This window comes from Cherax quadricarinatus, chromosome 79 (assembly GCF_038502225.1).
Source record: "Cherax quadricarinatus isolate ZL_2023a chromosome 79, ASM3850222v1, whole genome shotgun sequence".
Lineage (NCBI taxonomy): Eukaryota > Metazoa > Arthropoda > Malacostraca > Decapoda > Parastacidae > Cherax > Cherax quadricarinatus.
In genome coordinates this window covers 5487400-5514357 of record NC_091370.1, presented here as the reverse complement: position 1 = coordinate 5514357, position 26958 = coordinate 5487400, and the positions used below count along the sequence as shown (strand labels likewise).

General features: G+C 43.0%; 1 protein-coding gene across 3 annotated transcripts in view; it reads left to right on the top strand.

Annotated features, from left to right (window-relative positions):
• The window catches only part of LOC128702750 (cylicin-1), a 244931-nt gene that overhangs the window by 191208 nt on the left and 26765 nt on the right, over nucleotides 1-26958 (top strand). Inside the window, exons 1-2 of one of the 3 annotated variants that reach the window (XM_070101845.1) lie at nucleotides 4646-4774; nucleotides 25643-25911. In XM_070101845.1, coding sequence (XP_069957946.1) covers nucleotides 25825-25911 — 87 coding nt within the window. In that variant the 5' untranslated portion in view covers nucleotides 4646-4774; nucleotides 25643-25824. Of the gene's footprint in view, nucleotides 1-4645; nucleotides 4775-4871; nucleotides 4893-25642; nucleotides 25912-26958 lie in introns of those variants that run through there. The other 2 variants (XM_070101847.1, XM_070101846.1) reach the window with 2 other exon arrangements.

Sequence of the window (26958 nt, the reverse complement as noted above, 5' to 3'; positions counted from 1 at the left end):
CCTCAAGGAAGGTTCCTTGATGTTGGTGAGGGGCTCTTGATTTAGGGAATTGGATCTGTGCTCCAGTTCCCCGAATTAAGCCTGAATGCCTTCCACATCCCCCCCAGGCGCTGTATAATCCTCCGGGTTTAGCGCTTCCCCCTTGATTATAATAATAATAATGTATAACCCAACCCACTCTACCTCAATGATCAAACAATGGTATCCCTGTATAACCCAACCCACTCTACCTCAATGATCCAACAATGGTATCCTTGTATAACCCAGCCCACTGTACCTCAATGATCCAACAATGGTATCCTTGTATAACCTAGCCCACTCTACCTCAATGGTCCAACAATGGTATCCCTGTATAACCCAACCCACTCTACCTCAATGATCCAACAATGGTATCCCTGTATAACCCAACCCACTCTACCTCAATGATCCAACAATGGTATCCCTGTATAACCCAACCCACTCTACTTCAATGATCCAACAATGGTATCCCTGTATAACCCAACCCACTCTACCTCAATGATCAAACAATGGTATCCCTGTATAACCCAGCCCACTCTACCTCAATGATCCAACAATGGTATCCCTGTATAACCCAACCCACTCTACCTCAATGATCAAACAATGGTATCCCTGTATAACCCAGCCCACTCTACCTCAATGATCCAACAATGGTATCCCTGTATAACCCAACCCACTCTACCTCAATGATCCAACAATGGTATCCCTGTATAACCCAACCCACTCTACCTCAATGATCCAACAATGGTATCCCTGTATAACCCAACCCACTCTACTTCAATGATCCAACAATGGTATCCCTGTATAACCCAACCCACTCTACTTCAATGATCCAACAATGGTATCCCTGTATAACCCAACCCACTCTACCTCAATGATCAAACAATGGTATCCCTGTATAACCCAACCCACTCTACCTCAATGATCCAACAATGGTATCCCTGTATAACCCAACCCACTCTACCTCAGTACACACTTCTAAAACACCTCAGTGTGCGGCGTAAGTTTGTAAGTTTGAAATCAATATCCCAATTTCTTTAACAAAAAAAATGACAAATTAGGACAAGGCCCAAAATCTAATTCAAAACCTTCCACTAACACACCAGGTTTGAAGCCAACCTGAAGAGTCATTCTCTGGTTATCTCAAGAGGGATAACAAGAGTTGTATTATCAAGTTATCGCAGGTAAACCAGTGTTTTAATCTTCACAATTTCTTAAAAAAACATTGGGACCATCACAAAGCTGATAAACTGGGTATCTTTAACGAGGAAACGGGTAATTAAGAAAGTAATTAAGAGAGTAATTAAGAAAATAGAATACTTACGTAAGAGGATAATTAAGAGGGTAATTAAGGTTATTGAATAAAAGATTAAGAGGGTAATTAAGAGTAATTAAGAGAATAAGAGAGTAATTAAGAGGGTAATTAAAAGTAATTAAGTTTTATGTAAGCTGAGTGTACATACCTTACAAGTGTTTAAGAATAGTCTTGAAGGCACACAGGTGTTACAGACACATGTTAAGTACACAGGTGTTATAGACACAAGTTACATGTGTTATAAGCACTTGTTAAGAGGTACACAGGTGTTATATACAATGTTAAGATACAACTGGTGTTATAAGCACATGTTAAGAGATAGACAGGTGTTATATGGAATATTAAGATACAGGTGTTACAGACATGTTAAGAGGTACACAGGTCTTATTGACACATGTTTGGAGCAGACCAGGTCACGTGACGTGACATAATACCTGTTCATTGTCATTGTTAATACCGACCTTACCTCTGTTTTTGCATAGTTTTTTTGTGAAAAAAAATGTGTTGGCTGTGTGTGTGTGTGTGTGTGTGTGTGTGTGTGTGTGTGTGTGTGTGTGTGTGTGTGAGGGGGGGGGGACCTGGGAAGTCCATATTTATTGAGAACTTTCTACCTAGATAAGCACTATCGAGAGAGAGAGAGAGAGAGAGAGAGAGAGAGAGAGAATGAGATTATACAGTGTGCAATATGTTCTGGGCCATAGGCTGAGAGATGCATGATAACTCCTGGGCTCCTGGCGTCACCTACTGCGTTATTCCTAGCAAGTACTGGACATGTGACCCCCCCATAGTCACTGTGACACATTACAGACCATAGTCACTATGACACTTTACACACCATAGTCACTGTGACACTTTACACACCATAGTCACTGTGGCACTTTACAGACCATAGTCACTGTGACACTATACACACCATAGTCACTGTGACATTTTACAGACCATAGTCACTGTGACACTTTACAGACCATAGTCACTGTGACACTTTACAGACCATAGTCACTGTGACACTGTACACACCATAGTCACTGTGACACTATACACAATAGTCACTGTAATACACACCATAGTCACCATACGTGTCACCACAGACATGGTGTTGACCTTGAACTAGTAACGTAGCCCTGATCCTTCCACTTTCAAAATATTTACAACTGTTTAAGGCAGCGTAGTTAACCCGTTAAAACCTATTTGAATAAGCTACGAAACTTGATTCTCTACAGCAAAATCGTTTTCTTTATTGAGCACATCGGCTTACCCCCTGGGGGTGAATTTACTCCCTGGGGGTAGATTTACTCCCTGGGGGTAAATTTACTCCCTGGGGGTAAAGAATTACATGGCAAGAGGTAAATATTTGATGTACCTGATAACTGAATAATTAATTTTTTTCTGGCCTTGTTTTTGTCCCTTTATGATGGCAATAAATTTTTGTATGGGTAAATGGAGAAATACATCAAACTGAAGGTGTTAATGTTGTAGGAAAAGTTGAGAATCTCTGGTTTAGTGAAACACTTAAGTAAACACCAGGACATGTTAGATAATGTTTCTGTCTTGGGACATTGATCACTTCTAATATATAGAGGTTAAACAAGGAGGAGTAAGGTGTGAGTGACGCATGGTGACCTGAAGGTGTGAGTGACGCATGGTGACCTGAAGGTGTGAGTGATGCATGGTGACCTGAAGGTGAGTGACGCATGGTGACCTGAAGGTGTGAGTGATGCATGGTGACCTGAAGGTGTGAGTGACGCATGGTGACCTGAAGGTGTGAGTGACGCATGGTGACCTGAAGGTGTGAGTGATGCATGGTGACCTGAAGGTGAGTGACGCATGGTGACCTGAAGGTGTGAGTGATGCATGGTGACCTGAAGGTGTGAGTGACGCATGGTGACCTGAAGGTGTGAGTGATGCATGGTGACCTGAAGGTGTGAGTGACGCATGGTGACCTGAAGGTGTGAGTGATGCATGGTGACCTGAAGGTGTGAGTGACGCATGGTGACCTGAAGGTGTGAGTGATGCATGGTGACCTGAAGGTGTGAGTGATGCATGGTGACCTGAAGGTGTGAGTGATGCATGGTGACCTGAAGGTGTGAGTGATGCATGGTGACCTGAAGGTGTGAGTGACACATGGTGACTTGAAGGTGTGAGTGACACATGGTGACCTGAAGGTGTGAGTGACGCATGGTGACCTGAAGGTGTGAGTGACACATGGTGACCTGAAGGTGTGAGTGACGCATGGTGACCTGAAGGTGTGAGTGATGCATGGTGACCTGAAGGTGTGAGTGATGCATGGTGACCTTCAGGTCATTATGCAACACTCACACCTCACTCTCCGCTTATATTTACCGTCTTTTTAACCTCTGTATGTTAGAAGTGATCAAGGTTCCAGGACTGAAATATTTTCTAACGTGTCCTGGTGTTTGCTACGTGTTTCTCTAAACCAACTTGCCGGTATTACCGAGGTTTATAACAGCACATCGTTTAAGTAACTGCCACAGCACAGCCGCATCTAGCAGACTTTACACTATCAGTAACTTAACCAAGAGAGTCATTCACGACACTGTATGCGATATATGCATTATGTAGCACTAGTATGGAAGCCACATCTTACCAGGCATGTCAAGAAACTACAGAAGATACAAAGATTGGCAGCAAGACTAGTCCCTGAGATAAGGGCCATGAGCTATGAAGAGAGGCTAAGGGAGGTAAACCTGGTGACAGTAATGCAAGGGGCTAGGGGTGATATGATAACAACGTATAAAATACTTATAGGAACTGGTAGGGTGGACAGGGACAGATTGTTAGATAGGCGGAAGCAGGTACACTAGCGCTCAGCTGGAAGCTGAAAACACAGATGAATGTCGAAGGTGTTGGGAAGTATTGCTTCAGCCTTAGAGTAATTTAGAAGTGAAACGACCTGGGCAGTGGAGTGAGAGGCAGGATCCATGCATAACTTTAAGAAGAGATACGATAAGGCTCTCGAAGACAGGAGTGAACCCAGTAGCGGCCAGCGAAGAAGCGGGGCCAGGAGCTGAGACTCGGCTCCTGCAATCACATACAGGTGAGTACAGGATACATACAAAGTGTATATCCTATATGCTGAGATTTTATTTTAATGCTTATTTTAGGGGATTAAAATATTGTTGACTGGTAGTAAACAAGTTAGGTGCAGCCTTAATGAGACTCGGGGCTTTAAACTTAATTAACCAACCAATCATACCGTTGTTGTTTGTTGGTTTATACCAGTGAAAGATTAAACTGCCGCTGCCGTTCTTTATTTAGGCCGCTAAGAAGAACCGCTGACAAGGTGGGTATAGGGACCGCCATGTTGGAGGAGGGCCAGTGATACATGTACTGATAAAGTGATAAGACGAAGCTGTTGTTAACTCTTTACTGTGTGTCTGGCTAACTTAGTGGAGGTGGGACAGTTGAGCCGGGAAAACAGAGGTAACTAACTGTCTATGGAACAACTTAAGTTATCGGTATGGTTCATGGGACAACAACACAATTATTGTGATCCATGGAACAAATTAAGTAATCATTGTGGTCTATGGAACAAGGTTAAGTAAGTTATCGTTGTGATTGATGGATCACATTCAACAAGTGGTGAGGGTCAGTGTCTGGCTCTACACATGCTATACTTAAAGCCTGCACAGTGTTACACATAATTCTTTGTTGATAAGTGAATATTATGTCTGTTCAGCAGAGTTATTGATACGTATGCTGGTGTTTATTAGCTAATATCCTGACCTTGTCTTGTAGTACTGACATGGTATACCACGGTGTTTTATTACAGCTAAAAACTAAACTGACAATGTCCATGCTATGCGTACCTTGTCATTATAACAATATGATCATTATTATAATCTAAACTACGTGCTAAACTCACAAGGGTCATACGGAGATATGAACCTGGGTCGTATTCATCTAGTATACAAAATATGGCTGCTGAATTCTGTAAGTTATATTGTGATAACACGTGAGGTGTGCGGCTACACTGTTCTACATGAATATACTATAGGAACACCTACGGCATGTGGCTAAATTATTCTACATAGGTACATAGCTACATAGGTATTCTACATAGGTACCTGGCTTACTACATTACACAGGAGGGGTTACATACACAAAGGATAAACTTTCGTTTTATTTAGCAAAACTGATAGTGTGCTAATTCCTATTATTTATGATAGGTGGTGAGAACCAAGGCTAAGTTTCTCTGTCATATTCCATCACACAGGACTGATTTCGTACCATGAGTTTGAATCTGTCTGGGGCTACCCAACAATGGTGACCTTACATGCTTTCGTTCCAGCAAAGCTGAATTTAATGTTGTTAGGAATTGAATCGTCTCTCAGGATAGCTTATTCTACACACAGGAGAAATTTATTTTTTTAAGAAGACATCTCCATCATGAAAGAGCGAGGCAAAAATCATGGCACAAAGGCAACAGTTAGGCAACTTTATTCCGAAACGTTTCGCCTACACAGTAGGCTTCTTCAGTCGAATACAGAAAGTAGGCAGGAACAGTAGAGATGTGAAGACGATGTAATCAGTCCATCACCCTTGAAGTCGTAGAATTTGAGGTTGTCAGTCCCTCAGCCTGGAGAGTTCAGTTCCATAGTCAAGAACTATCTGAAGATCAAGCGACAGTGCGGAGACTTAAATACTGTCGGAAGGAGAGGTGCAGAGTAGTAGTAGTATTAGTAGTGAGAATGTAGCCACTGAGAGGTCAGGTCCCTCTCAGATCCAACAGTTCTCACTTGAAAGGGTTGTCCAAGGTGTTTTCTGTACCAAGAGGCCCATGTGTTGCAGTGTCTGACAAGATGAACATCAAAATTGTATAAAATACCGACAGGTTGGTAGGTAAGACACAAAGGCAACAGTTAGGCAACTTTGTGTCTTACCTACCAACCTGTCGGTATTTTATACAATTTTGATGTTCATCTTGTCAGACACTGCAACACATGGGCCTCTTGGTACAGAAAACACCTTGGACAACCCTTTCAAGTGAGAACTGTTGGATCTGAGAGGGACCTGACCTCTCAGTGGCTACATTCTCACTACTACTACTACTACTACTACTACTACTACTACTACTACTATGCACCTCTCCTTCCGACAGTATTTAAGTCTCCGCACTGTCGCTTGATCTTCAGATAGTTCTTGACTATGGAACTGAACTCTCCAGGCTGAGGGACTGACAACCTCAAATTCTACGACTTCAAGGGTGATGGACTGATTACATCGTCTTCACATCTCTACTGTTCCTGCCTACTTTCTGTATTCGACTGAAGAAGCCTACTGTGTAGGCGAAACGTTTCGGAATCAAGTTGCCTAACTGTTGCCTATGTGTCTTACCTACCAACCTGTCGGTATTGTATACCATTTTGATGTTCATCTTGTCAGACACTGCAACACATGGCCTCTTGGTACAGAAAATGCCTTAGACAACCCTTTCAAGTGAGAACTGTTGGATCTGAGAGGGACCTGACCTCTCAGTGGCTACACTCTCACTACTACTACTACTACTACTCTGCACCTCTCCTTCCGACAGTATTTAAGTCTCCACACTGTCGCTTGATCTTCAGATAGTTCCTGACTATGGAACTGAACTTCTCCAGGCCGAGGGACTGACAACCTCAAATTCTACGACTTCAAGGGTGATGGACTGATTACATCGTCTTCACATCTCTACTGTTCCTGCCTACTTTCTGTATTCGACTGAAGAAGCCTACTGTGTAGGCGAAACGTTTCGGAATAAAGTTGCCTAACTGTTGCCTTTGTGTCTTACCTACCAACCTGTCGATATTGAACATTAAAATGGTATAAAATACCGACAGATTGTTAGGTAAGACACATATGCAACAGTTAGGTATCTTTATTTCGAAACGTTTCGCCTACACAGTAGGCTTCTTCAGTCGAGTACAGAAAAGTTGATAGAAGCAGAAGAGACTTGAAGACAATGTAATCAGTCCATCACCCTTAAAGTTTTGAGGTGGTCAGTCCCTCAGTCTGGAGAAGAGCATTGTTCCAAAGTTTGAAACAATATGGAGTTGAAGTGACAGGATGGAGCCTTATATAGTGCCATATTATTTCAAACTTTGGAACAATGCTCTTCTCCAGACTGAGGGACTGACCACCTCAAAACTTTAAGGGTGATGGACTGATTACATCGTCTTCAAGTCTCTTCTGCTTCTATCAACTTTTCTGTACTCGACTGAAGAAGCCTACTGTGTTGGCGAAACGTTTCGAAATAAAGATACCTAACTGTTGCATATGTGTCTTACCTAACAATCTGTCGGTATTTTTTACCATTTTGATGTTCAACAAAAATCATGTGATGAATGGTTTGAAAAACCGACAAGTTGAAGATTGAGACACTTATGCAGCATATGGGAATCTTTATTCAGGAAACGTTTCGCCACACAGTGGCTTCATCAGTCCAATACAAAGAGGAAGGCGTAAGGAGAGGAGGAGAATGAGGTAATCAGTCCCTCAGCCTGGAGTCGATGTGTTCAGTCCATCAATCTTGTAGAATGTACAGCATAGGGCCGTAGACGTGGCTTATATACTGTAGTGAGGTGAGGTGAAGCAGGCGGAGGCGGGGTCATAGTGGTACCATCCACTAGTCGAAGTATGTTTTCGTCCAAAGGTTGAACAAGTGTTGAAGAATTCCATCAAAAGTCTCTCTACGTTTTTCTTTGCTGTATGTCGTCCAGTACCTAGTGGTGTTCTCTGTCCCCTAGGCTTCCTGGTATTGTCTCTATTCCTAAACAGAAGACCTTTTTAAATAATTTGATCAACAATTTACTTGTCATTTTTCATGAGCCTTCCTCTCTCAGTCTAATTTCATGTTTTTTTTTTTTTAATGTCGTCTTTCTTCTGGTGTGAAGCAGTTTTGGTTCAGACTTGGCCGTTGCTGGTATATCACTCTCAGAGTGTCACTCGGCCTCTTTCTTCACTCTTGTACGTTCGTTTCTAGCTAATCTGCTCACTTCTTCCAGCATCTGTTTTTAGCTTTCAGTAGTTTTTCCCACGCTCTTATGCTTTCCTCCCATCTATTCAAAACTCCGCTGATTTTTTATTAATAGTGCCACTCCTTCCCAGTTTCCTCTGGCTTTCCTTATCACATGATATCCTGCCGGAAATATGGCATCTGATATCATTTCTGTCAGCTTTACTTCTGTAATAGATACAATTTCTGGGGTTAATTCATCTAGTCAGTCTTTCATCTCATCACTCCCTTTTGATAATCCATTTGCGTTTATGGACCACACTCTGAACTTACACTCGCGGGTGTGGTCTAGTTTTTCTGCATGTTGCTCATCTAACAGGAGTGGGAGGTAGGGCTGGGGATGGCGTGCGCACCACTATCGGTGGAGGGGTCAGGGATAAGGTTATAGGAAGGGAAGGGCAGAGGGTTTGAGGAAAAAAGGGGATGAGGGATATTAGTGTTAATGCTGGAGAAATGGCTAAGAGGGACGGACATGGCCTAGAGTTGGACCAGCTGAGAAAGAGGTTGGGGTTGTGTCTGGAATAGTCCTTTTGAGTTTTGGTGCTCCTTCCTGGCCTCTCGTCTGCCTCTCGTCGGGGTTTCACGTACTTGCTGATCCGTCGCTGTCCTGTCTGGATCCAGGTACACACGGCTGTAGCGCCATTGTGGTCTTCAGATGCCTTTCTGTCATATGATCGTTGTCTCCAGTTAACATGGCGCTAGAAGGGTAGATTGATCGGGCGTTGTTTGCTGTGGTATAATCTCCTGATCCTTGGAAAATTTATCTATTCTGTCTCTTCCTTTCGTATTCACTACATGAACGACATAATCTCAGGTTTCTTTTCTTCCCACCTTCTACTTCCTAGGCTCCCCCCTACAGCTTCCTGGAGGCCATAGATCCTCAGTGACCTTATTCTTCCTTCCATTGTCCCTCCCTCCAGATATCTCTGTTTTTTTTTTACCATTTCCTTCGCTGTCTCATTTATCACCACCTAAGCTTCCCTATCATCAGAGAGCATCTCTGCCAGTGACTTTCCTTCTTTGTCTCCCTGGCTTCCTCTGCTCTCTCTCTTTCCCTCATTGTTTCCGCTCCTACTATCAACCATCGCACTTCCTTCACGGTTTATTTCGGCCCTTTCATTTCCTTCTCCAACTTTAGGACTCTTCCGTCATATTTACTTGCTTTGCAACCTCTTCCTTCATTTTGATGCAATCTTCTTCCCAGGGGAGTTTAACTTCCCTTCAAACTCCTCCTTCAGTTTTCGTACTTTCATCGTCTCTTTCAGTCTATTTTTTTCCTCCAGCTCTGTGTTTGTGTTTGTGTGTGTGTGTGTGTGTGTGTGTGTGTGTGTGTGTGTGTGTGTGTGTGTGTGTGTGTGTGTGTGTGTTTGTGTGTGTGCGTGTGTGTGTGTGCGTGTGTGTGTGTGCGTGTACTCACCTAGTTGAGGTTGCAGGGGTCGAGTCCAAGCTCCTGGCCCCGCCTCTTCACTGGTCACTACTGGGTCACTTTTCCTGCTCCCTGCGCTTTATCATACCTCTTCTTAAACCTATGTATGGATCCTGCCTCCACTACATCACTTCCCAGACTATTCCACTTCCTGATAACTCTGTGACTGAAGAAGTACTTCCTAATGTCCCTGTGATTCATCTGGGTCTTCAACTTCCAACTGTGACTCCTTTACTTGGTGGGGTTGAACTCCAGGAGCCATTTGCTGGACCAGGCCTGCAGCCTGTTTAGATCCCCTGTAGTTCTACCTGGTCCTCGTCTGAATTCTTCTCATCAACTTCACATCATCCGCAAACAGGGACACTTCTGAGTCTATTCCTTCCGTCATGTCGTTCACAAATACCAGAAACAGCACCGGTCCTAGGACTGATCCCTATGGCACCCGACTCGTTACAGGCGCCCACTCTGACACCTCGCCACGTACCATGACTCGCTGTCTTCCTGACAGGTATTCCCTGATCCATTGTAGTGCCTTCCCTGTTATCCCTGCTTCGTCCTCCAGTTTTTGCACTAATCTCTTGTGTGGAACTGTGTCAAACGCCTTCTTACAGTCCAAGAAAATCCAATCTACCTACCCCTCTCTCTTGTCTTACTGCAGCCACTCTGTCATAGAACTCCAGTAGGTTCGTGACGCAGGATTTCCCGTCCCTGAAACCGTGCTGGCTGTCGTTGATAAACTCATTTCTTTGTAGGTGCTCCACCACTCTTTTCCTGATAATTTTCTCCATGATCTTGCATACTATACACGTCAGTGACACTGGTCTGTAGTTTAATGCTTCGTGTCTGTATCCTTTTTTTAAAAAATTGGGACTACATTTGCTGTCTTCCATACTTCGGGTAGTCGCCCTGTTTCGATAGATGTGTTGAAGATAGTTGTTAGTGGTACACAAAGTTCCTCTGCTCCCTCTCTCAGGACCCATGGAGAGATGTTATCCGGCCCCATCGCCTTTGAGGTATATAGCTCGCTTAGCAGCCTCTTCACTTCTTCCTCTGTTGTATGCATTGTGTCCAACACTTGGTGTACCTCACCTCTCCGCCTTTCTGGGGGCCCTTCTGTCTCCTCTGTGAACACTTCTTCGAATCTCATGTTGTGTGTGTGTGTGTGCGTGTGTGTGTGTGTGTGTGTGTGTGTGTGTGTGTGTGTGTGTGTGTGTGTGTGTGTGTGTGTGTGTGTGTGTGTGTGTGTATGTGTGTATGTGTGTATGTGTGTATGTGTGTGTGTGTGTGTGTGTGTGTGTGTGTGTGTGTGTGTGTGTGAGTGAGCACTGAGTCAGCCATTGGTCTCAGCGCTGAGTAAGTTTCATAACTTCCTTGTCTGAACTTTCCGGGAAAAAAGTAACCTAAAAGTTTAGTGTAAAAGCTTTGTCAGTTGATTATTTACCTTTCACCAGCGGTGACCTTAACAGACTGTTGTCAGCCTTGCCCCTTAACACAGTTGTCATTCATATACTACCCTTAACAGAATGCTATCATCCATTCAGTACCGCAACAGACTGTTGTAAGCCCTGGCCTTCACTTAACACTGTTGTCTGCCAAGGACTCTGGTGGAAATAAGTCACTTTGACATTTTTGGAGGGATTATCCTAAGACAACTGTGATCATTTAACAGTATTGCCATGCATGAGTGAACCTAGAGTGTGTTGAGTGATCTCTCACTTAGCTAACATTGTGTTGGGTGATCTCTCACTTAACTAACATTGTGTTGAGGATCTCTCACTTAACTAACATTGTGTTGAGTGATCTCTCACTTAACTAACATTGTGCTGATGATCTCTCACTTAACTAACATTGAGTTGAGTGATCTCTCACTTAACTAACATTGTGTTGAGTGATCTCTCACTTAACTAACATTGTGTTGAGTGATCTCTCACTTAACTAACATTGTGTTGAGTGATCTCTCACTTAACTAACATTGTGTTGGGTGATCTCTCACTTAACTAACATTGTGTTGAGTGATCTCTCACTTAACTAACATTGTGTTGAGTGATCTCTCACTTAACTAACATTGTGTTGAGTGATCTCTCACTTAGCTAACATTGTGTTGGGTGATCTCTCACTTAACTAACATTGTGTTGGGTGATCTCTCACTTAGCTAACATTGTGTTGAGTGATCTCTCACTTAACTAACATTGTGTTGGGTGATCTCTCACTTAGCTAACATTGTGTTGAGTGATCTCTCACTTAACTAACATTGTGTTGGGTGATCTCTCACTTAGCTAACATTGTGTTGAGTGATCTCTCACTTAACTAACATTGTGTTGAGTGATCTCTCACTTAACTAACATTGTGTTGGGTAATCTCTCACTTAACTAACATTGTGCTGAGTGATCTCTCACTTAACTAACATTGTGTTGAGTGATCTCTCACTTAACTAACATTGTGTTGGGTGATCTCTCACTTAACTAACATTGTGCTGAGTGATCTCTCACTTAACTAACATTGTGTTGAGTGATCTCTCACTTAACTAACATTGTGTTGGGTGATCTCTCACTTAACTAACATTGTGCTGAGTGATCTCTCACTTAACTAACATTGTGCTGATGATCTCTCACTTAACTAACATTGTGCTGATGATCTCTCACTTAACTAACATTGTGTTGAGTGATCTCTCACTTAACTAACATTGTGTTGAGTGATCTCTCACTTAACTAACAATGTGTTGGGTGATCTCTCACTTAACTAACATTGTGTTGAGTGATCTCTCACTTAACTAACATTGTGTTGAGTGATCTCTCACTTAACTAACATTGTGCTGATGATCTCTCACTTAACTAACATTGTGTTGAGTGATCTCTCACTTAACTAACATTGTGTTGGGTGATCTCTCACTTAACTAACATTGTGTTGAGTGATCTCTCACTTAACTAACATTGTGTTGGGTGATCTCTCACTTAACTAACATTGTGCTGATGATCTCTCACTTAACTAACATTGTGCTGATGATCTCTCACTTAACTAACATTGTGCTGATGATCTCTCACTTAACTAACATTGTGTTGGGTGATCTCTCACTTAACTAACATTGTGCTGATGATCTCTCACTTAACTAACATTGTGTTGAGTGATCTCTCACTTAACTAACATTGTGTTGAGTGATCTCTCACTTAGCTAACATTGTGTTGAGTGATCTCTCACTTAGCTAACATTGTGTTGGGTGATCTCTCACTTAACTAACATTGTGTTGAGTGATCTCTCACTTAACTAACATTGTGTTGGGTGATCTCTCACTTAACTAACATTGTGTTGAGTGATCTCTCACTTAACTAACATTGTGTTGGGTGATCTCTCACTTAACTAACATTGTGTTGAGTGATCTCTCACTTAACTAACATTGTGTTGAGTGATCTCTCACTTAACTAACATTGTGTTGGGTGATCTCTCACTTAGCTAACATTGTGTTGAGTGATCTCTCACTTAACTAACATTGTGTTGGGTGATCTCTCACTTAACTAACATTGTGTTGAGTGATCTCTCACTTAACTAACATTGTGCTGAGTGATCTCTCACTTAACTAACATTGTGCTGATGATCTCTCACTTAACTAACATTGTGTTGAGTGATCTCTCACTTAACTAACATTGTGTTGAGTGATCTCTCACTTAACTAACATTGTGTTGAGTGATCTCTCACTTAACTAACATTGTGTTGAGTGATCTCTCACTTAACTAACATTGTGCTGAGTGATCTCTCACTTAACTAACATTGTGTTGAGTGATCTCTCACTTAACTAACATTGTGCTGAGTGATCTCTCACTTAACTAACATTGTGCTGATGATCTCTCACTTAACTAACATTGTGTTGAGTGATCTCTCACTTAACTAACATTGTGTTGAGTGATCTCTCACTTAACTAACATTGTGTTGGGTGATCTCTCACTTAACTAACATTGTGTTGAGTGATCTCTCACTTAACTAACATTGTGTTGAGTGATCTCTCACTTAACTAACATTGTGTTGGGTGATCTCTCACTTAGCTAACATTGTGTTGAGTGATCTCTCACTTAACTAACATTGTGTTGGGTGATCTCTCACTTAACTAACATTGTGTTGAGTGATCTCTCACTTAACTAACATTGTGCTGAGTGATCTCTCACTTAACTAACATTGTGCTGATGATCTCTCACTTAACTAACATTGTGTTGAGTGATCTCTCACTTAACTAACATTGTGTTGAGTGATCTCTCACTTAACTAACATTGTGTTGAGTGATCTCTCACTTAACTAACATTGTGTTGAGTGATCTCTCACTTAACTAACATTGTGCTGAGTGATCTCTCACTTAACTAACATTGTGTTGAGTGATCTCTCACTTAACTAACATTGTGCTGAGTGATCTCTCACTTAACTAACATTGTGCTGATGATCTCTCACTTAACTAACATTGTGTTGAGTGATCTCTCACTTAACTAACATTGTGCTGATGATCTCTCACTTAACTAACATTGTGTTGAGTGATCTCTCACTTAACTAACATTGTGCTGATGATCTCTCACTTAACTAACATTGTGTTGAGTGATCTCTCACTTAACTAACATTGTGTTGGGTGGTCACTTACTTAACTAGCACTGTGTTGGGTGATCTCTTAGTTAACGGTGTGTTGGGTGTCTTAGATCTGCCTGAGCACCGTATAGGGACACAGTGGAACACCAGGTTCACCTTCACTTACGCTTCATTTAACGTGCAAGAAGTGATTTTTAAACCAACGGTTTGTTGTGTGGATATAGATAAATTTTTGTTGTATGTCCACTTATATTGTGTGTACATGTATATTTATATTGTCCATATGTCAGTTTATATTGTGTATATTTATGTGTATGTATATATTTATATTTGTGTATATTCATTTATATTGTGTAGATCCAGAGATATTGTATGCATGTTGTAGTAGCCTACATCAATACAATCACTTTCAGCTAAATCAGAAATACTAAATTGTTGGGAAGTCTACGTAACCAGTGTACATACTACCTATAGTAACCAGTGTACATACTACCTATAGTAACCAGTGTACATACTACCTATAGTAACCAGTGTACATACTACCTATAGTAACCAGTGTACATACTACCTATAGTAACCAGTGTACATACTACCTATAGTAACCAGTGTACATACTACCTATAGTAACCAGTGTACATACTACCTATAGTAACCAGTGTACATACTACCTATAGTAACCACTGTACATACTACCTATAGTAACCAGTGTACATACTACCTATAGTAACCAGTGTACATACTACCTATAGTAACCAGTGTACATACTACCTATAGTAACCAGTGTACATACTACCTATAGTAACCAGTGTACATACTACCTATAGTAACCAGTGTACATACTACCTATAGTAACCAGTGTACATACTACCTATAGTAACCACTGTACATACTACCTATAGTAACCAGTGTACATACTACCTATAGTAACCAGTGTACATACTACCTATAGTAACCAGTGTACATACTACCTATAGTAACCAGTGTACATACTACCTATAGTAACCAGTGTACATACTACCTATAGTAACCAGTGTACATACTACCTATAGTAACCAGTGTACATACTACCTATAGTAACCAGTGTACATACTACTTATTACTGTAATTGCGCTTCCCTCACCTCCCCCTTCAACTGACCTCTCCCTCACCTCCCCCTTCAACTGACCCCTCCTTCACCTCCCCCTTCAACTGACCTCTCCCTCACCTCCCCCTTCAACTGACCCCTCCTTCACCTCCCCCTTCAACTGACCTCTCCCTCACTTCCCCCTTCAACTGACCTCTCCCTCACCTCCCCCTTCAACTGACCTCTCCCTCACCTCCCCCTTCAACTGACTTCTCCCTCACCTCCCCCTTCAACTGACCCCTCCTTCACCTCCCCCTTCAACTGACCTCTCCCTCACCTCCCCCTTCAACTGACCTCTCCCTCACCTCCCCCTTCAACTGACCTCTCCCTCACCTCCCCCTTCAACTGACCTCTCCCTCACCTCCCCCTTCAACTGACGTCTCCCTCACCTCCCCCTTCAACTGACTTCTCCCTCACCTCCCCCTTCAACTGACCCCTCCTTCACCTCCCCCTTCAACTGACCTCTCCCTCACCTCCCCCTTCAACTGACCCCTCCTTCACCTCCCCCTTCAACTGACCTCTCCCTCACCTCCCCCTTCAACTGACCCCTCCTTCACCTCCCCCTTCAACTGACCTCTCCCTCACCTCCCCCTTCAACTGACCTCTCCCTCACCTCCCCCTTCAATTGACCTCTCCCTCACCTCCCCCTTTAACTGACTTCTCCCTCACCTCCCCCTTCAACTGACCCCTCCTTCACCTCCCCCTTCAACTCACCTCTCCCTCACCTCCCCCTTCAACTGACCTCTCCCTCACCTCCCCCTTCAACTGACCTCTCCTTCACCTCCCCCTTCAACTTACCTCTCCTTCACCTCCCCCTTCAACTTACCTCTCCTTCACCTCCCCCTTCAACTAACCTCTCCCTCACCTCCCCCTTCAACTGACCTCTCCTTCACCTCCCCCTTCACCTAACCTCTCCTTCACCTCCCCCTTCAACTGACCTCTCCTTCACCTCCCCCTTCAACTAACCTCTCCCTCACCTCCCCCTTCAACTGACCTCTCCTTCACCTCCCCCTTCAACTAACCTCTCCCTCACCTCCCCCTTCAACTGACCTCTCCTTCACCTCCCCCTTCAACTGACCTCTCCTTCACCTCCCCCTTCAACTGACCTCTCCTTCACCTCCCCCTTCAACTAACCTCTCCTTCACCTCCCCCTTCAACTAACCTCTCCTTCACCTCCCCCTTCAACTAACCTCTCCTTCACCTCCCCCTTCAACTAACCTCTCCCTCACCTCCCCCGTCAACTGACCTCTCCTTCACCTCCCCCTTCAACTGACCTCTCCTTCACCTCCCCCTTCAACTAACCTCTCCTTCACCTCCCCCTTCAACTAACCTCTCCTTCACCTCCCCCTTCAACTAACCTCTCCTTCACCTCCCCCTTCAACTAACCTCTCCTTCACCTCCCCCTTCAACTAACGTCTCCCTCTCTCATAGTTCACAGAAGCCTCGCATCTTTAACGTAACATTGGTAACTACCCATGAGTACAGTGTTTATGTTCTGGTTTAACTTCAGGAAAGTATTAGTGTGTCTGCCTCTAGTCCCATAGCACGATCGTCAGTGCACTCAGCTCACACACTGAGGTCCAGGGATTAGTCCCTCGTTATGGCTAGAAAAGATTAAGACATGTTTCCTTAAGACACCTGCTGTCCCTGTTCACCCATCAGTAAAATAGGTACCTGGGTGTTAGTCGGCTGGTGTGGGTCGCATCTTAGGGATAAAATTGACCTAATTTGCCAGAAATACTCAGCATAACAAGCGGCTTTCTATATAGTAGTATGTTATTGATGTCAGCTATGATCTGTATACCTTGTATATGTTCTTGAAGAAATATAGATATTATTATTATTATTATTATTATTATTATTATTATTATTATTTATTATTATTATTATTATTATTATTATTATTATTATTATTATTATTATTATTATTAAGACCAGCAAAATCCAAATGTTATTTAATATCATGAGATATTTAATAACATTTGCATTTTGTGTATGTTCCCATCCTTCTTAATTCTATATCCAGCAAGGTCTGTGGAAAAGAGGAGACACGCGACCTTTACCATTACAGGAGGGCCCCGCATATACAGCGCATACTTTGTTTCACATTTTCTGTGGCTCTCAGTTGAGCTATTGTTCCACCCGCCGGTGACTATCGTCGGGGCGTGGAACATAATGAACAATGAATCACTTTAAAGCCAACGAAAACAAGGAGCACCGAAAAGGTGCTGCATATGCGGGGCCCTCCTGTATATACATGAAAGAAGGTGCTGCATATGCAGGGCCCTCCTGTATATACATGAAAGAAGGTGCTGCATATGCGGGGCCCTCCTGTATATACATGAAAGAAGGTGCTGCATATGCGGGGCCCTCCTGTATATACATGAAAGAAGGTGCTGCATATGCGGGGCCCTCCTGTATATACATGAAAGAAGGTGCTGCATATGCGGGGTCTTCCTGTATATACATGAAAGAAGGTGCTGCATATGCGGGGCCCTCCTGTATATACATGAAAGAAGGTGCTGCATATGCGGGGTCTTCCTGTATATACATGAAAGAAGGTGCTGCATATGCGGGGCCCTCCTGTATATACATGAAAGAAGGTGCTGCATATGAGGGGCCCTCCTGTATATACATGAAAGAAGGTGCTGCATATGCGGGGCCCTCCTGTATATACATGAAAGAAGGTGCTGCATATGCGGGGTCTTCCTGTATATACATGAAAGAAGGTGCTGCATATGCGGGGCCCTCCTGTATATACATGAAAGAAGGTGCTGCATATGCGGGGTCTTCCTGTATATACATGAAAGAAGGTGCTGCATATGCGGGGCCCTCCTGTATATACATGAAAGAAGGTGCTGCATATGCGGGGCCCTCCTGTATATACATGAAAGAAGGTGCTGCATATGCGGGGCCCTCCTGTATATATATGAAAGAAGGTGCTGCATATGCGGGGCCCTCCTGTATATACATGAAAGAAGGTGCTGCATATGCGGGGTCTTCCTGTATATACATGAAAGAAGGTGCTGCATATGCAGGGCCCTCCTGTATATACATGAAAGAAGGTGCTGCATATGTGGGGCCCTCCTGTATATACATGAAAGAAGGTGCTGCATATGCAGGGCCCTCCTGTATATACATGAAAGAAGGTGCTGCATATGCGGGGCCCTTCTGTATATACATGAAAGAAGGTGCTGCATATGCGGGGCCCTCCTGTATATACATGAAAGAAGGTGCTGCATATGCGGGGTCTTCCTGTATATACATGAAAGAAGGTGCTGCATATGCGGGGTCTTCCTGTATATACATGAAAGAAGGTGCTGCATATGCGGGGCCCTCCTGTATATACATGAAAGAAGGTGCTGCATATGCGGGGTCTTCCTGTATATACATGAAAGAAGGTGCTGCATATGCAGGGCCCTCCTGTATATACATGAAAGAAGGTGCTGCATATGCGGGGCCCTCCTGTATATACATGAAAGAAGGTGCTGCATATGCGGGGCCCTCCTGTATATACATGAAAAAAGGTGCTGCATATGCGGGGTCTTCCTGTATATACATGAAAGAAGGTGCTGCATATGCAGGGCCCTCTTGTATATACATGAAAGAAGGTGCTGCATATGCGGGGCCCTCCTGTATATACATGAAAGAAGGTGCTGCATATGCAGGGCCCTCCTGTATATACATGAAAGAAGGTGCTGCATATGCGGGGCCCTCCTGTATATACATGAAAGAAGGTGCTGCATATGCGGGGCCCTCCTGTATATACATGAAAGAAGGTGCTGCATATGCGGGGCCCTCCTGTATATACATGAAAGAAGGTGCTGCATATGCGGGGCCCTCCTGTATATACATGAAAGAAGGTGCTGCATATGCGGGGCCCTCCTGTATATACATGAAAGAAGGTGCTGCATATGAGGGGCCCTCCTGTATATACATGAATGAAGGTGCTGCATATGCGGGGCCCTCCTGTATATACATGAAAGAAGGTGCTGCATATGCGGGGCCCTCCTGTATATACATGAAAGAAGGTGCTGCATATGCAGGGCCCTCCTGTATATACATGAAAGAAGGTGCTGCATATGCGGGGCCCTCCTGTATATACATGAAAGAAGGTGCTGCATATGCGGGGCCCTCCTGTATATACATGAAAGAAGGTGCTGCATATGCGGGGCCCTCCTGTATATACATGAAAGAAGGTGCTGCATATGCGGGGCCCTCCTGTATATATCGTAAGGGTTCTTAAATGGAGATATCGTAGGTTGAAAGTAGACACACTTGTAGGATGGTAAATATATTGTCAGACTGAGATGAGAGATGGAGCCCGGTGCCAAGCCTGTTCACGTCTTGTAGGTCTGCCGCCGAGTGAGGACGGGACAGGGGGATCACTGCCCATGTGTATCCCTATGACGTCACACAAAGCCAAAGGCCTACGAGGGATCTCGTGTCTAAAGCACAGGGATGATACTAATATGCTATGCTATATAATACTGGGAATACAGGGATCAGCAACTATGCTGACAGCTCGGTCATGTTACGTATGTCGTCCCGACATACACTACTATACTATAGGCTGAACAGGCAGGCGGATCTGGGCTGATTCTATACAATAACAAATGCATATATAACTTAGAACTAATGGATGGTACAACATGATTTTGACGTAATGGGTGTTAACGTAATCATTACAAACTATAAGAACAAATCATTATACAATATGGATGGAATTGATCGATCGATCTGTATTCATGCACTCTACGGATTCTGAGGAAGAATAAATATATACAAAGAAGTGTTTAACAGAAAGGCAGATTCGGTGCACACAAATCTAGACTGTTAATTCTCAGAATACGGAGGGAACGTGAACACGAAAATTTCTGACAAACTGATCAGCTAATAATAAAACACACAGTTGACCAATTCATTCATCTCGGACATCTAATTATGCAGGCTGTTTACACTTAAACCCAATTCTGCGAGGGTAAGGTTTACGTATGCAGAATGGTTATCATCTCTGGGAGGATTGAATTCCTCTGCAATGGCTAACACATGCCTTGACTGAGAGAGATCTGAACGAGTATCTACAAAAGATACAACTACAATCACTAGTGACTGTGGAATTACTAATTCGTCTGCTAGGAGTACTCAACTCGACTATTCGATACAGTAATTCTTGGCTCGTTACAAAGTCACTAATGGGTACTGGTGGCTTCACAGTAAGAATAAGATCTTCCTGGAGCAGGAATCGAATCACACCAGAACACAAGGGATCGGTTCTTTGGGAATTTCTGACAACCTCGACAGTAAATGGAGGATCTGCAGTAACTACACTAACGTGTCGCGATAAAGCATCTGCGACTACATTTGACTTGCCAGGTAAATTTTCAAAAGTGGGATTGAACTCTTGGATAGTCAAGGTCCATCTGGCTAACCTTCCAGTAGGCTGTTTGTTCTGGAATAAAGGTAACAGTTCTTCCTTACTGGAGGAAAGAACAAACTCGGTGGAGTGGATGACTCCCCCCGGTTGAAAAAAAATTAACGCTATAACACGCAATATGAGCAAGGGAGAACGAATCTACTATCTCAACTGCAAGCACAGGAGAAAGAAATGAACACGGTGAACAATGCTGATATTCAATCTGAGTCGCACACAGTGACACGAGGTATCAGCTATAAAGAAACTACACTTACAAACGTTAACATGTGAAAGTTACTCGAGAAATAACTTCTTACAATGCACTGATTACTGTCAACTAGGATGGGATCACCATCTGAAACACAAGGAACAACAACAGACACTCTAGTGAGAACACTTGCTGTAACAGAGACGTCTTTCTGCAGACAGCATGTCACATCAACAAGAGATGGCATTACTAGTTGCAAGTAATCGTTTTCTGACAAGGCATCCCCTGTGGCGAAACTACTACTCGAACTAGCAGTCATTGCAGGGATAGGCTGTGCACTCAAGGCAGTCTGAGTGTCCCCGGACACTTGAGGCAACGGAACACTATCCTGCAAGTCTGAAGGTATAGGTGGAACACAGATGGGAATGACAGAATTACTAGTGCCTGACCGCTCGGCTACGTTAATAAGTAATTCGTGGATCTATAGGAACTTAATCTGAACTTCACATTTAGCAGCACTTTAACAAATCTCAGATACAAGCTGTGAGAACAAACACATTGCTCAAGGGCTAGGTATTGTCTTTCAGTCAGTAAGGGAATGTTGGTACTGTGGACTGATTCATATTGACTTTGACTGGAATGATACACTAAGTGAACATTCAAAAATGACTGGGACATCTTCTCAGTGAAAATACTGAAGGGCATAAGTCAAGAAAAGTGGAGAGAATGACACAATAAGCTTAAATGGAAGAAAATGCTTAACTATTCTGCATAAGTAATTAAAAATTGACAAGTTACACAGTAAGCAAAGAACTCACACAAGAAGAATATGCAACTTAGCAAACACTGAAAATCAAGAGAGCTTGTACTTTGCTCAAATCTAATATGCTCAACTTTTACTTTAAATTGAATAAATGGCACAGTGAGTTGTCTTTACTTTCAATGCAACAAGGAAAATACACAATAAAATAATAAAATGGACTCAATAAACTTGTGCAAAAATTAAAACAACACACAATTCGCTGAAATAAAAATTAAAATGACAGACAGAATAAAATACTATGGACAGAACAGAGCATAAGAAACTGCACTGTAATAAACTGTATTGCACAACACTGCATAAAATTTTCTGCAAGAAAAACTTTAATAGCAACACAATATTTGCACAAGAATTATTGCAAAATGAGTCAATGTGCAATAATAAAAATTATAACACACAAGAAAAGAAATATATCAAGGAATGAACACTTTAACTCTTAACTGCACTTAAACAACAAGCAAAAGAACAATTTACTTTAGAAGGAGAACTTAAAAATTGCACTAAGAGTGAATTTGTTCAATAAAATATGAAAAATAATAGGTGCTAAAACACACAACAAAAAGGAATACAACACTTACAGAGATGCAGGACACAACACATCAACATGAACACAGTACTAGAATTTTCTTGCAATGAAACTTGATGTGTGAAAAATTTTGTAAATACGAGCTCTTGCTGGGACTTAAAAAATGGCACTATTGTCTGTGGAAATAAGACAAATTAAACACTGGCTGAATAAAGGAATATGAACACAAGAATGTTCAACACACAGGGAACAAAAATAATAAAATTACACAAATGCTGGGAAGAAAAAAAAATAACAGACAACACTGAGTTGTGATGCAGAATATGAGGTGAAAAATTTACTGAGTTAATACACTGGAATTCTGAAGTTTAAACACAAGTTCTATATTGCTCATATGTTGCACACACAACAAAGGAAACACTAAGTACTTACTTCAAGTGTATAAAAAGATACACAACACAACAGATATAAAATAATGCACGAAAATTAACACTGAATTAAGGAGATTAAAAGAAATTTATGCAATCAGTACATGATAAACACTGAGTCTGATCAAGAGTCACTGAATGTCACTAAGAGAAAAATTCACTGGGAACACAAAAGAAATGTCTCAACACTCGCAAATGTCTCTAAAAAAAAAATATTATAGCTGTAACACTTGAAAAAAATGAGATTGATGGATTGTTTATATCGTCTTGCTGCTGTCCTCTGCACAGATGATCGTAGAATTGCACTTAAATCGGCGAGAGACAACACACAGGAGGCTTTTAAAGATGGCGCGCCACACTCTAGCTCTTGACCCCCTATGTGGTCCTTAAAATATGGTGCTACAACCCTTAGCAGTGCACCAAAACACTGATGAGGTAGGTGAGTTGTAATGGCCGACTGTAGTTGGGTTTGTGGGTAATGGCTGAGCGAGGCGTCTGAGACCGGCAATGGTGCGACACACGTGATCGTGAGTGGCTGGGCTTATGGGTTGAACGTCGTAAGCCTCACTGAGAAAACCCACACTGCCAAGAAGATAATTCTAAGCCGGCTGGCTTAGAAGAAACCCACGAAATACTACAACACCACAAGGATGACAAGGAGCACTCAGAATGCTTGGAACTAGAATCACAAGCGATGAAGGCTAGTCATGTGGCTTGCTTGAGTACTGGGGTAAGACACCTGGGTTAGTTGCTAGCTGGCTTATCTTAACCCTTCACACAGAATAGCTTGATAACTTCACACGAGGAGCACAGCAGGGGTGGAAGCTGGCTTGGCAGGCAAAATAATTGGATGGAGTAGGCTAGGCTGGACTGGGCTCGGGTGTACTGACTCCCCCACCACAGACTGGAAGCTGGCTTATTTTGCAAACTCGGGTCAACCCCTCGGGAGTAATGCAAAAAGCAGTTAACACTAATACAAAGAGACTGACCAGTGAATAATGTAGAAGCTGGTAGAGTAGCTGGCTTGAGGTAGCTGGATGGGGTGAACCTCGGTAGGCCTACTGGTAACGCGAAATGGCCGTCTTGCTGGTCGACAACTTTATCTCCAGAAATCGCTGTAATCGTCAGAATTACAGGCTCACCGCTGTCACCATTTATCGTAAGGGTTCTTAAATGGAGATATCGTAGGTTGAAAGTAGACACACTTGTAGGATGGTAAATATATTGTCAGACTGAGATGAGAGATGGAGCCCGGTGCCAAGCCTGTTCACGTCTTGTAGGTCTGCCGCCGAGTGAGGACGGGACAGGGGGATCACTGCCCATGTGTATCCCTATGACGTCACACAAAGCCAAAGGCCTACGAGGGATCTCGTGTCTAAAGCACAGGGATGATACTAATATGCTATGCTATATAATACTGGGAATACAGGGATCAGCAACTATGCTGACATATATACATGAAAGAAGGTGCTGCATATGAGGGGCCCTCCTGTATATACATGAAAGAAGGTGCTGCATATGCGGGGCCCTCCTGTATATACATGAAAGAAGGTGCTGCATATGCGGGGCCCTCCTGTATATACATGAAAGAAGGTGCTGCATATGCGGGGCCCTCCTGTATATACATGAAAGAAGGTGCTGCATATGCGGGGCCCTCCTGTATATACATGAAAGAAGGTGCTGCATATGCGGGGCCCTCCTGTATATACATGAAAGAAGGTGCTGCATATGCGGGGCCCTCCTGTATATACATGAAAGAAGGTGCTGCATATGCGGGGCCCTCCTGTATATACATGAAAGAAGGTGCTGCATATGAGGGGCCCTCCTGTATATACATGAAAGAAGGTGCTGCATATGCGGGGCCCTCCTGTATATACATGAAAGAAGGTGCTGCATATGCGGGGCCCTCCTGTATATACATGAAAGAAGGTGCTGAATATGCGGGGTCTTCCTGTATATACATGAAAGAAGGTGCTGCATATGCGGGGTCTTCCTGTATATACATGAAAGAAGGTGCTGCATATGCGGGGTTTTCCTGTATATACATGAAAGAAGGTGCTGCACATGTGGGGCCCTTCTGTATATACATGAAAGAAGGTGCTGCATATGCGGGGTCTTCCTGTATATACATGAAAGAAGGTGCTGCATATGCGGGGCCCTCCTGTATATACATGAAAGAAGGTGCTGCATATGCGGGGCCCTCCTGTATATACATGAATGTCCGGTTGTCAGTGACTTATATCTGGTGGAATGAGGTACTTAGAACTGTGTGAATACTTTATATACTCTGGATTACTTGAGAATGCCCTCATTGTCCACACTAACTTAGCTAGTACGCTTTATAGCAGCCTAGTGATGGACGGGAGGATTGAACTGTGGTCCTGGGATTAGCAGGTCCAGCGCTTTACCGTTGTGTGTGTGTGTGTATATATTTATTGGTAAATATATATCTGTTGTTAGATATTTTATGACGTCCATATTTATTTCTCTTGTCCCACCCTTTGTTTCCTCTGCCTCCTGTGTACATTTTTTTCTTGCCTCAGTTCTGGGATGATGGAGGTATATTCATAAAGAATTTATTTCTTCTGTTTGGGATAGGTTATCCTGAGAGATGGTAATTCCCACTTTGTGATTATCATATTGTACAGCGTAGCAGTACACTGCTGATGTATCCAGCGTGTTACACGGGACTTATTAGTAATGGTGTTGCTGTTTATATTTTGGTACTTGCATATGGTTTTAGTCTTACCTGAAGCTGTTATTTTCTAACGTATTTTTTGTATATTTCAGGGTTGGTTTGGAGTTGTCGAACATTTCCTACCCAGCTCATGCAACCTCTGAAGAGGATTGACCTCTGCTGAGTTCTAGTGACCTCTGGCGGTCTTTGTCGACTTCTGGTGACCTCTCTTGATTCCTAGTGACCTCTGGCGGGTCTTTGGTGACTTAGTGACCCACACTGAGGTTGCAGCATCATGGAGCGCAACATCCCACATGTTCTGGACGTGTTCACATGTTCACCCAGAGCGAGGCGCCGTCTTCACGCCACAGAGATTGAACAGGTGGGTGCTGCCGGTCTTTAACTACCTACCTTTAATTGCCTAACACCTACCTCGTAACTTTCCACTGAGTGACGGACGTGGTTCAGAGAGAGAGAGAGAGAGAGAGAGAGAGAGAGAGAGAGAGAGAGAGAGAGAGAGAGAAAGTAAGTTTATTCAGGTATACACAAATACAGTTACATAGAATTATCATGCATAGAGAGAATGAATGTGTGCCGATTGCTCTGGAGATTACCTGCTCTCAATTGTGTGAGACCTCTACCCACTCTACCGGAGGTATCCCAGCGAGTGAGCACGTCTCCTGTATATCCCAGTGCTTAACAAAATAGGGAATAGCATATGAAGGTACAAATAAAAATGGGAACTATGGCTATAGTTTACTTAATAACATAAAAGGGCTAGAATACAACATATCCTGATGGAAATTTACACAATATAACAATTGGCCTATGAGACTTATTACCAGGGGGAAGGGTAGATGTTGTCAGTAACACGGACTAGTACTCACTCTTAATTCACCGACCAGCTGACCCGAGATTCCCAATGCGTGGTCCACCACACACGCGGCTGTCCAGAGCTCTCGCTCGACGGACCTGTCACCAACAACCTCCTTGCCCCGCTCTTCCCTGGGCTTATATCGTAGTCAAAGTACCCCCTCCCCAATGGTGTATGTACCACGTGTACGACCTGACGCCTAGGTCTGAGGCGTCAAGAACAAAAGACCTCAGACGTGGGCGTGGCTACAGACGTTTGTCAAGGCAAGGTGTGACCATATAATTGGTTAAATTAGGTCTCCCCAGAGACCTCACAAGCCCAGCTGGACTACATCACATCCCCCTTTCTCCCCCAATTTAAAATATCTGAGAACTAGGACAATTTGTCCTAAGTTATTAGACTATTTTAATCCTAACCCTTTTATTCTATTACAATACAATAGCAAATAATATTAATTCACACAGATCAGTAGGTTTAATAAATTCTAGCACAAGAACCGAATAACAATGACTCTGGTGCGAAACCTCCTTATCCGTCATGTCTCCTTAAAACTAA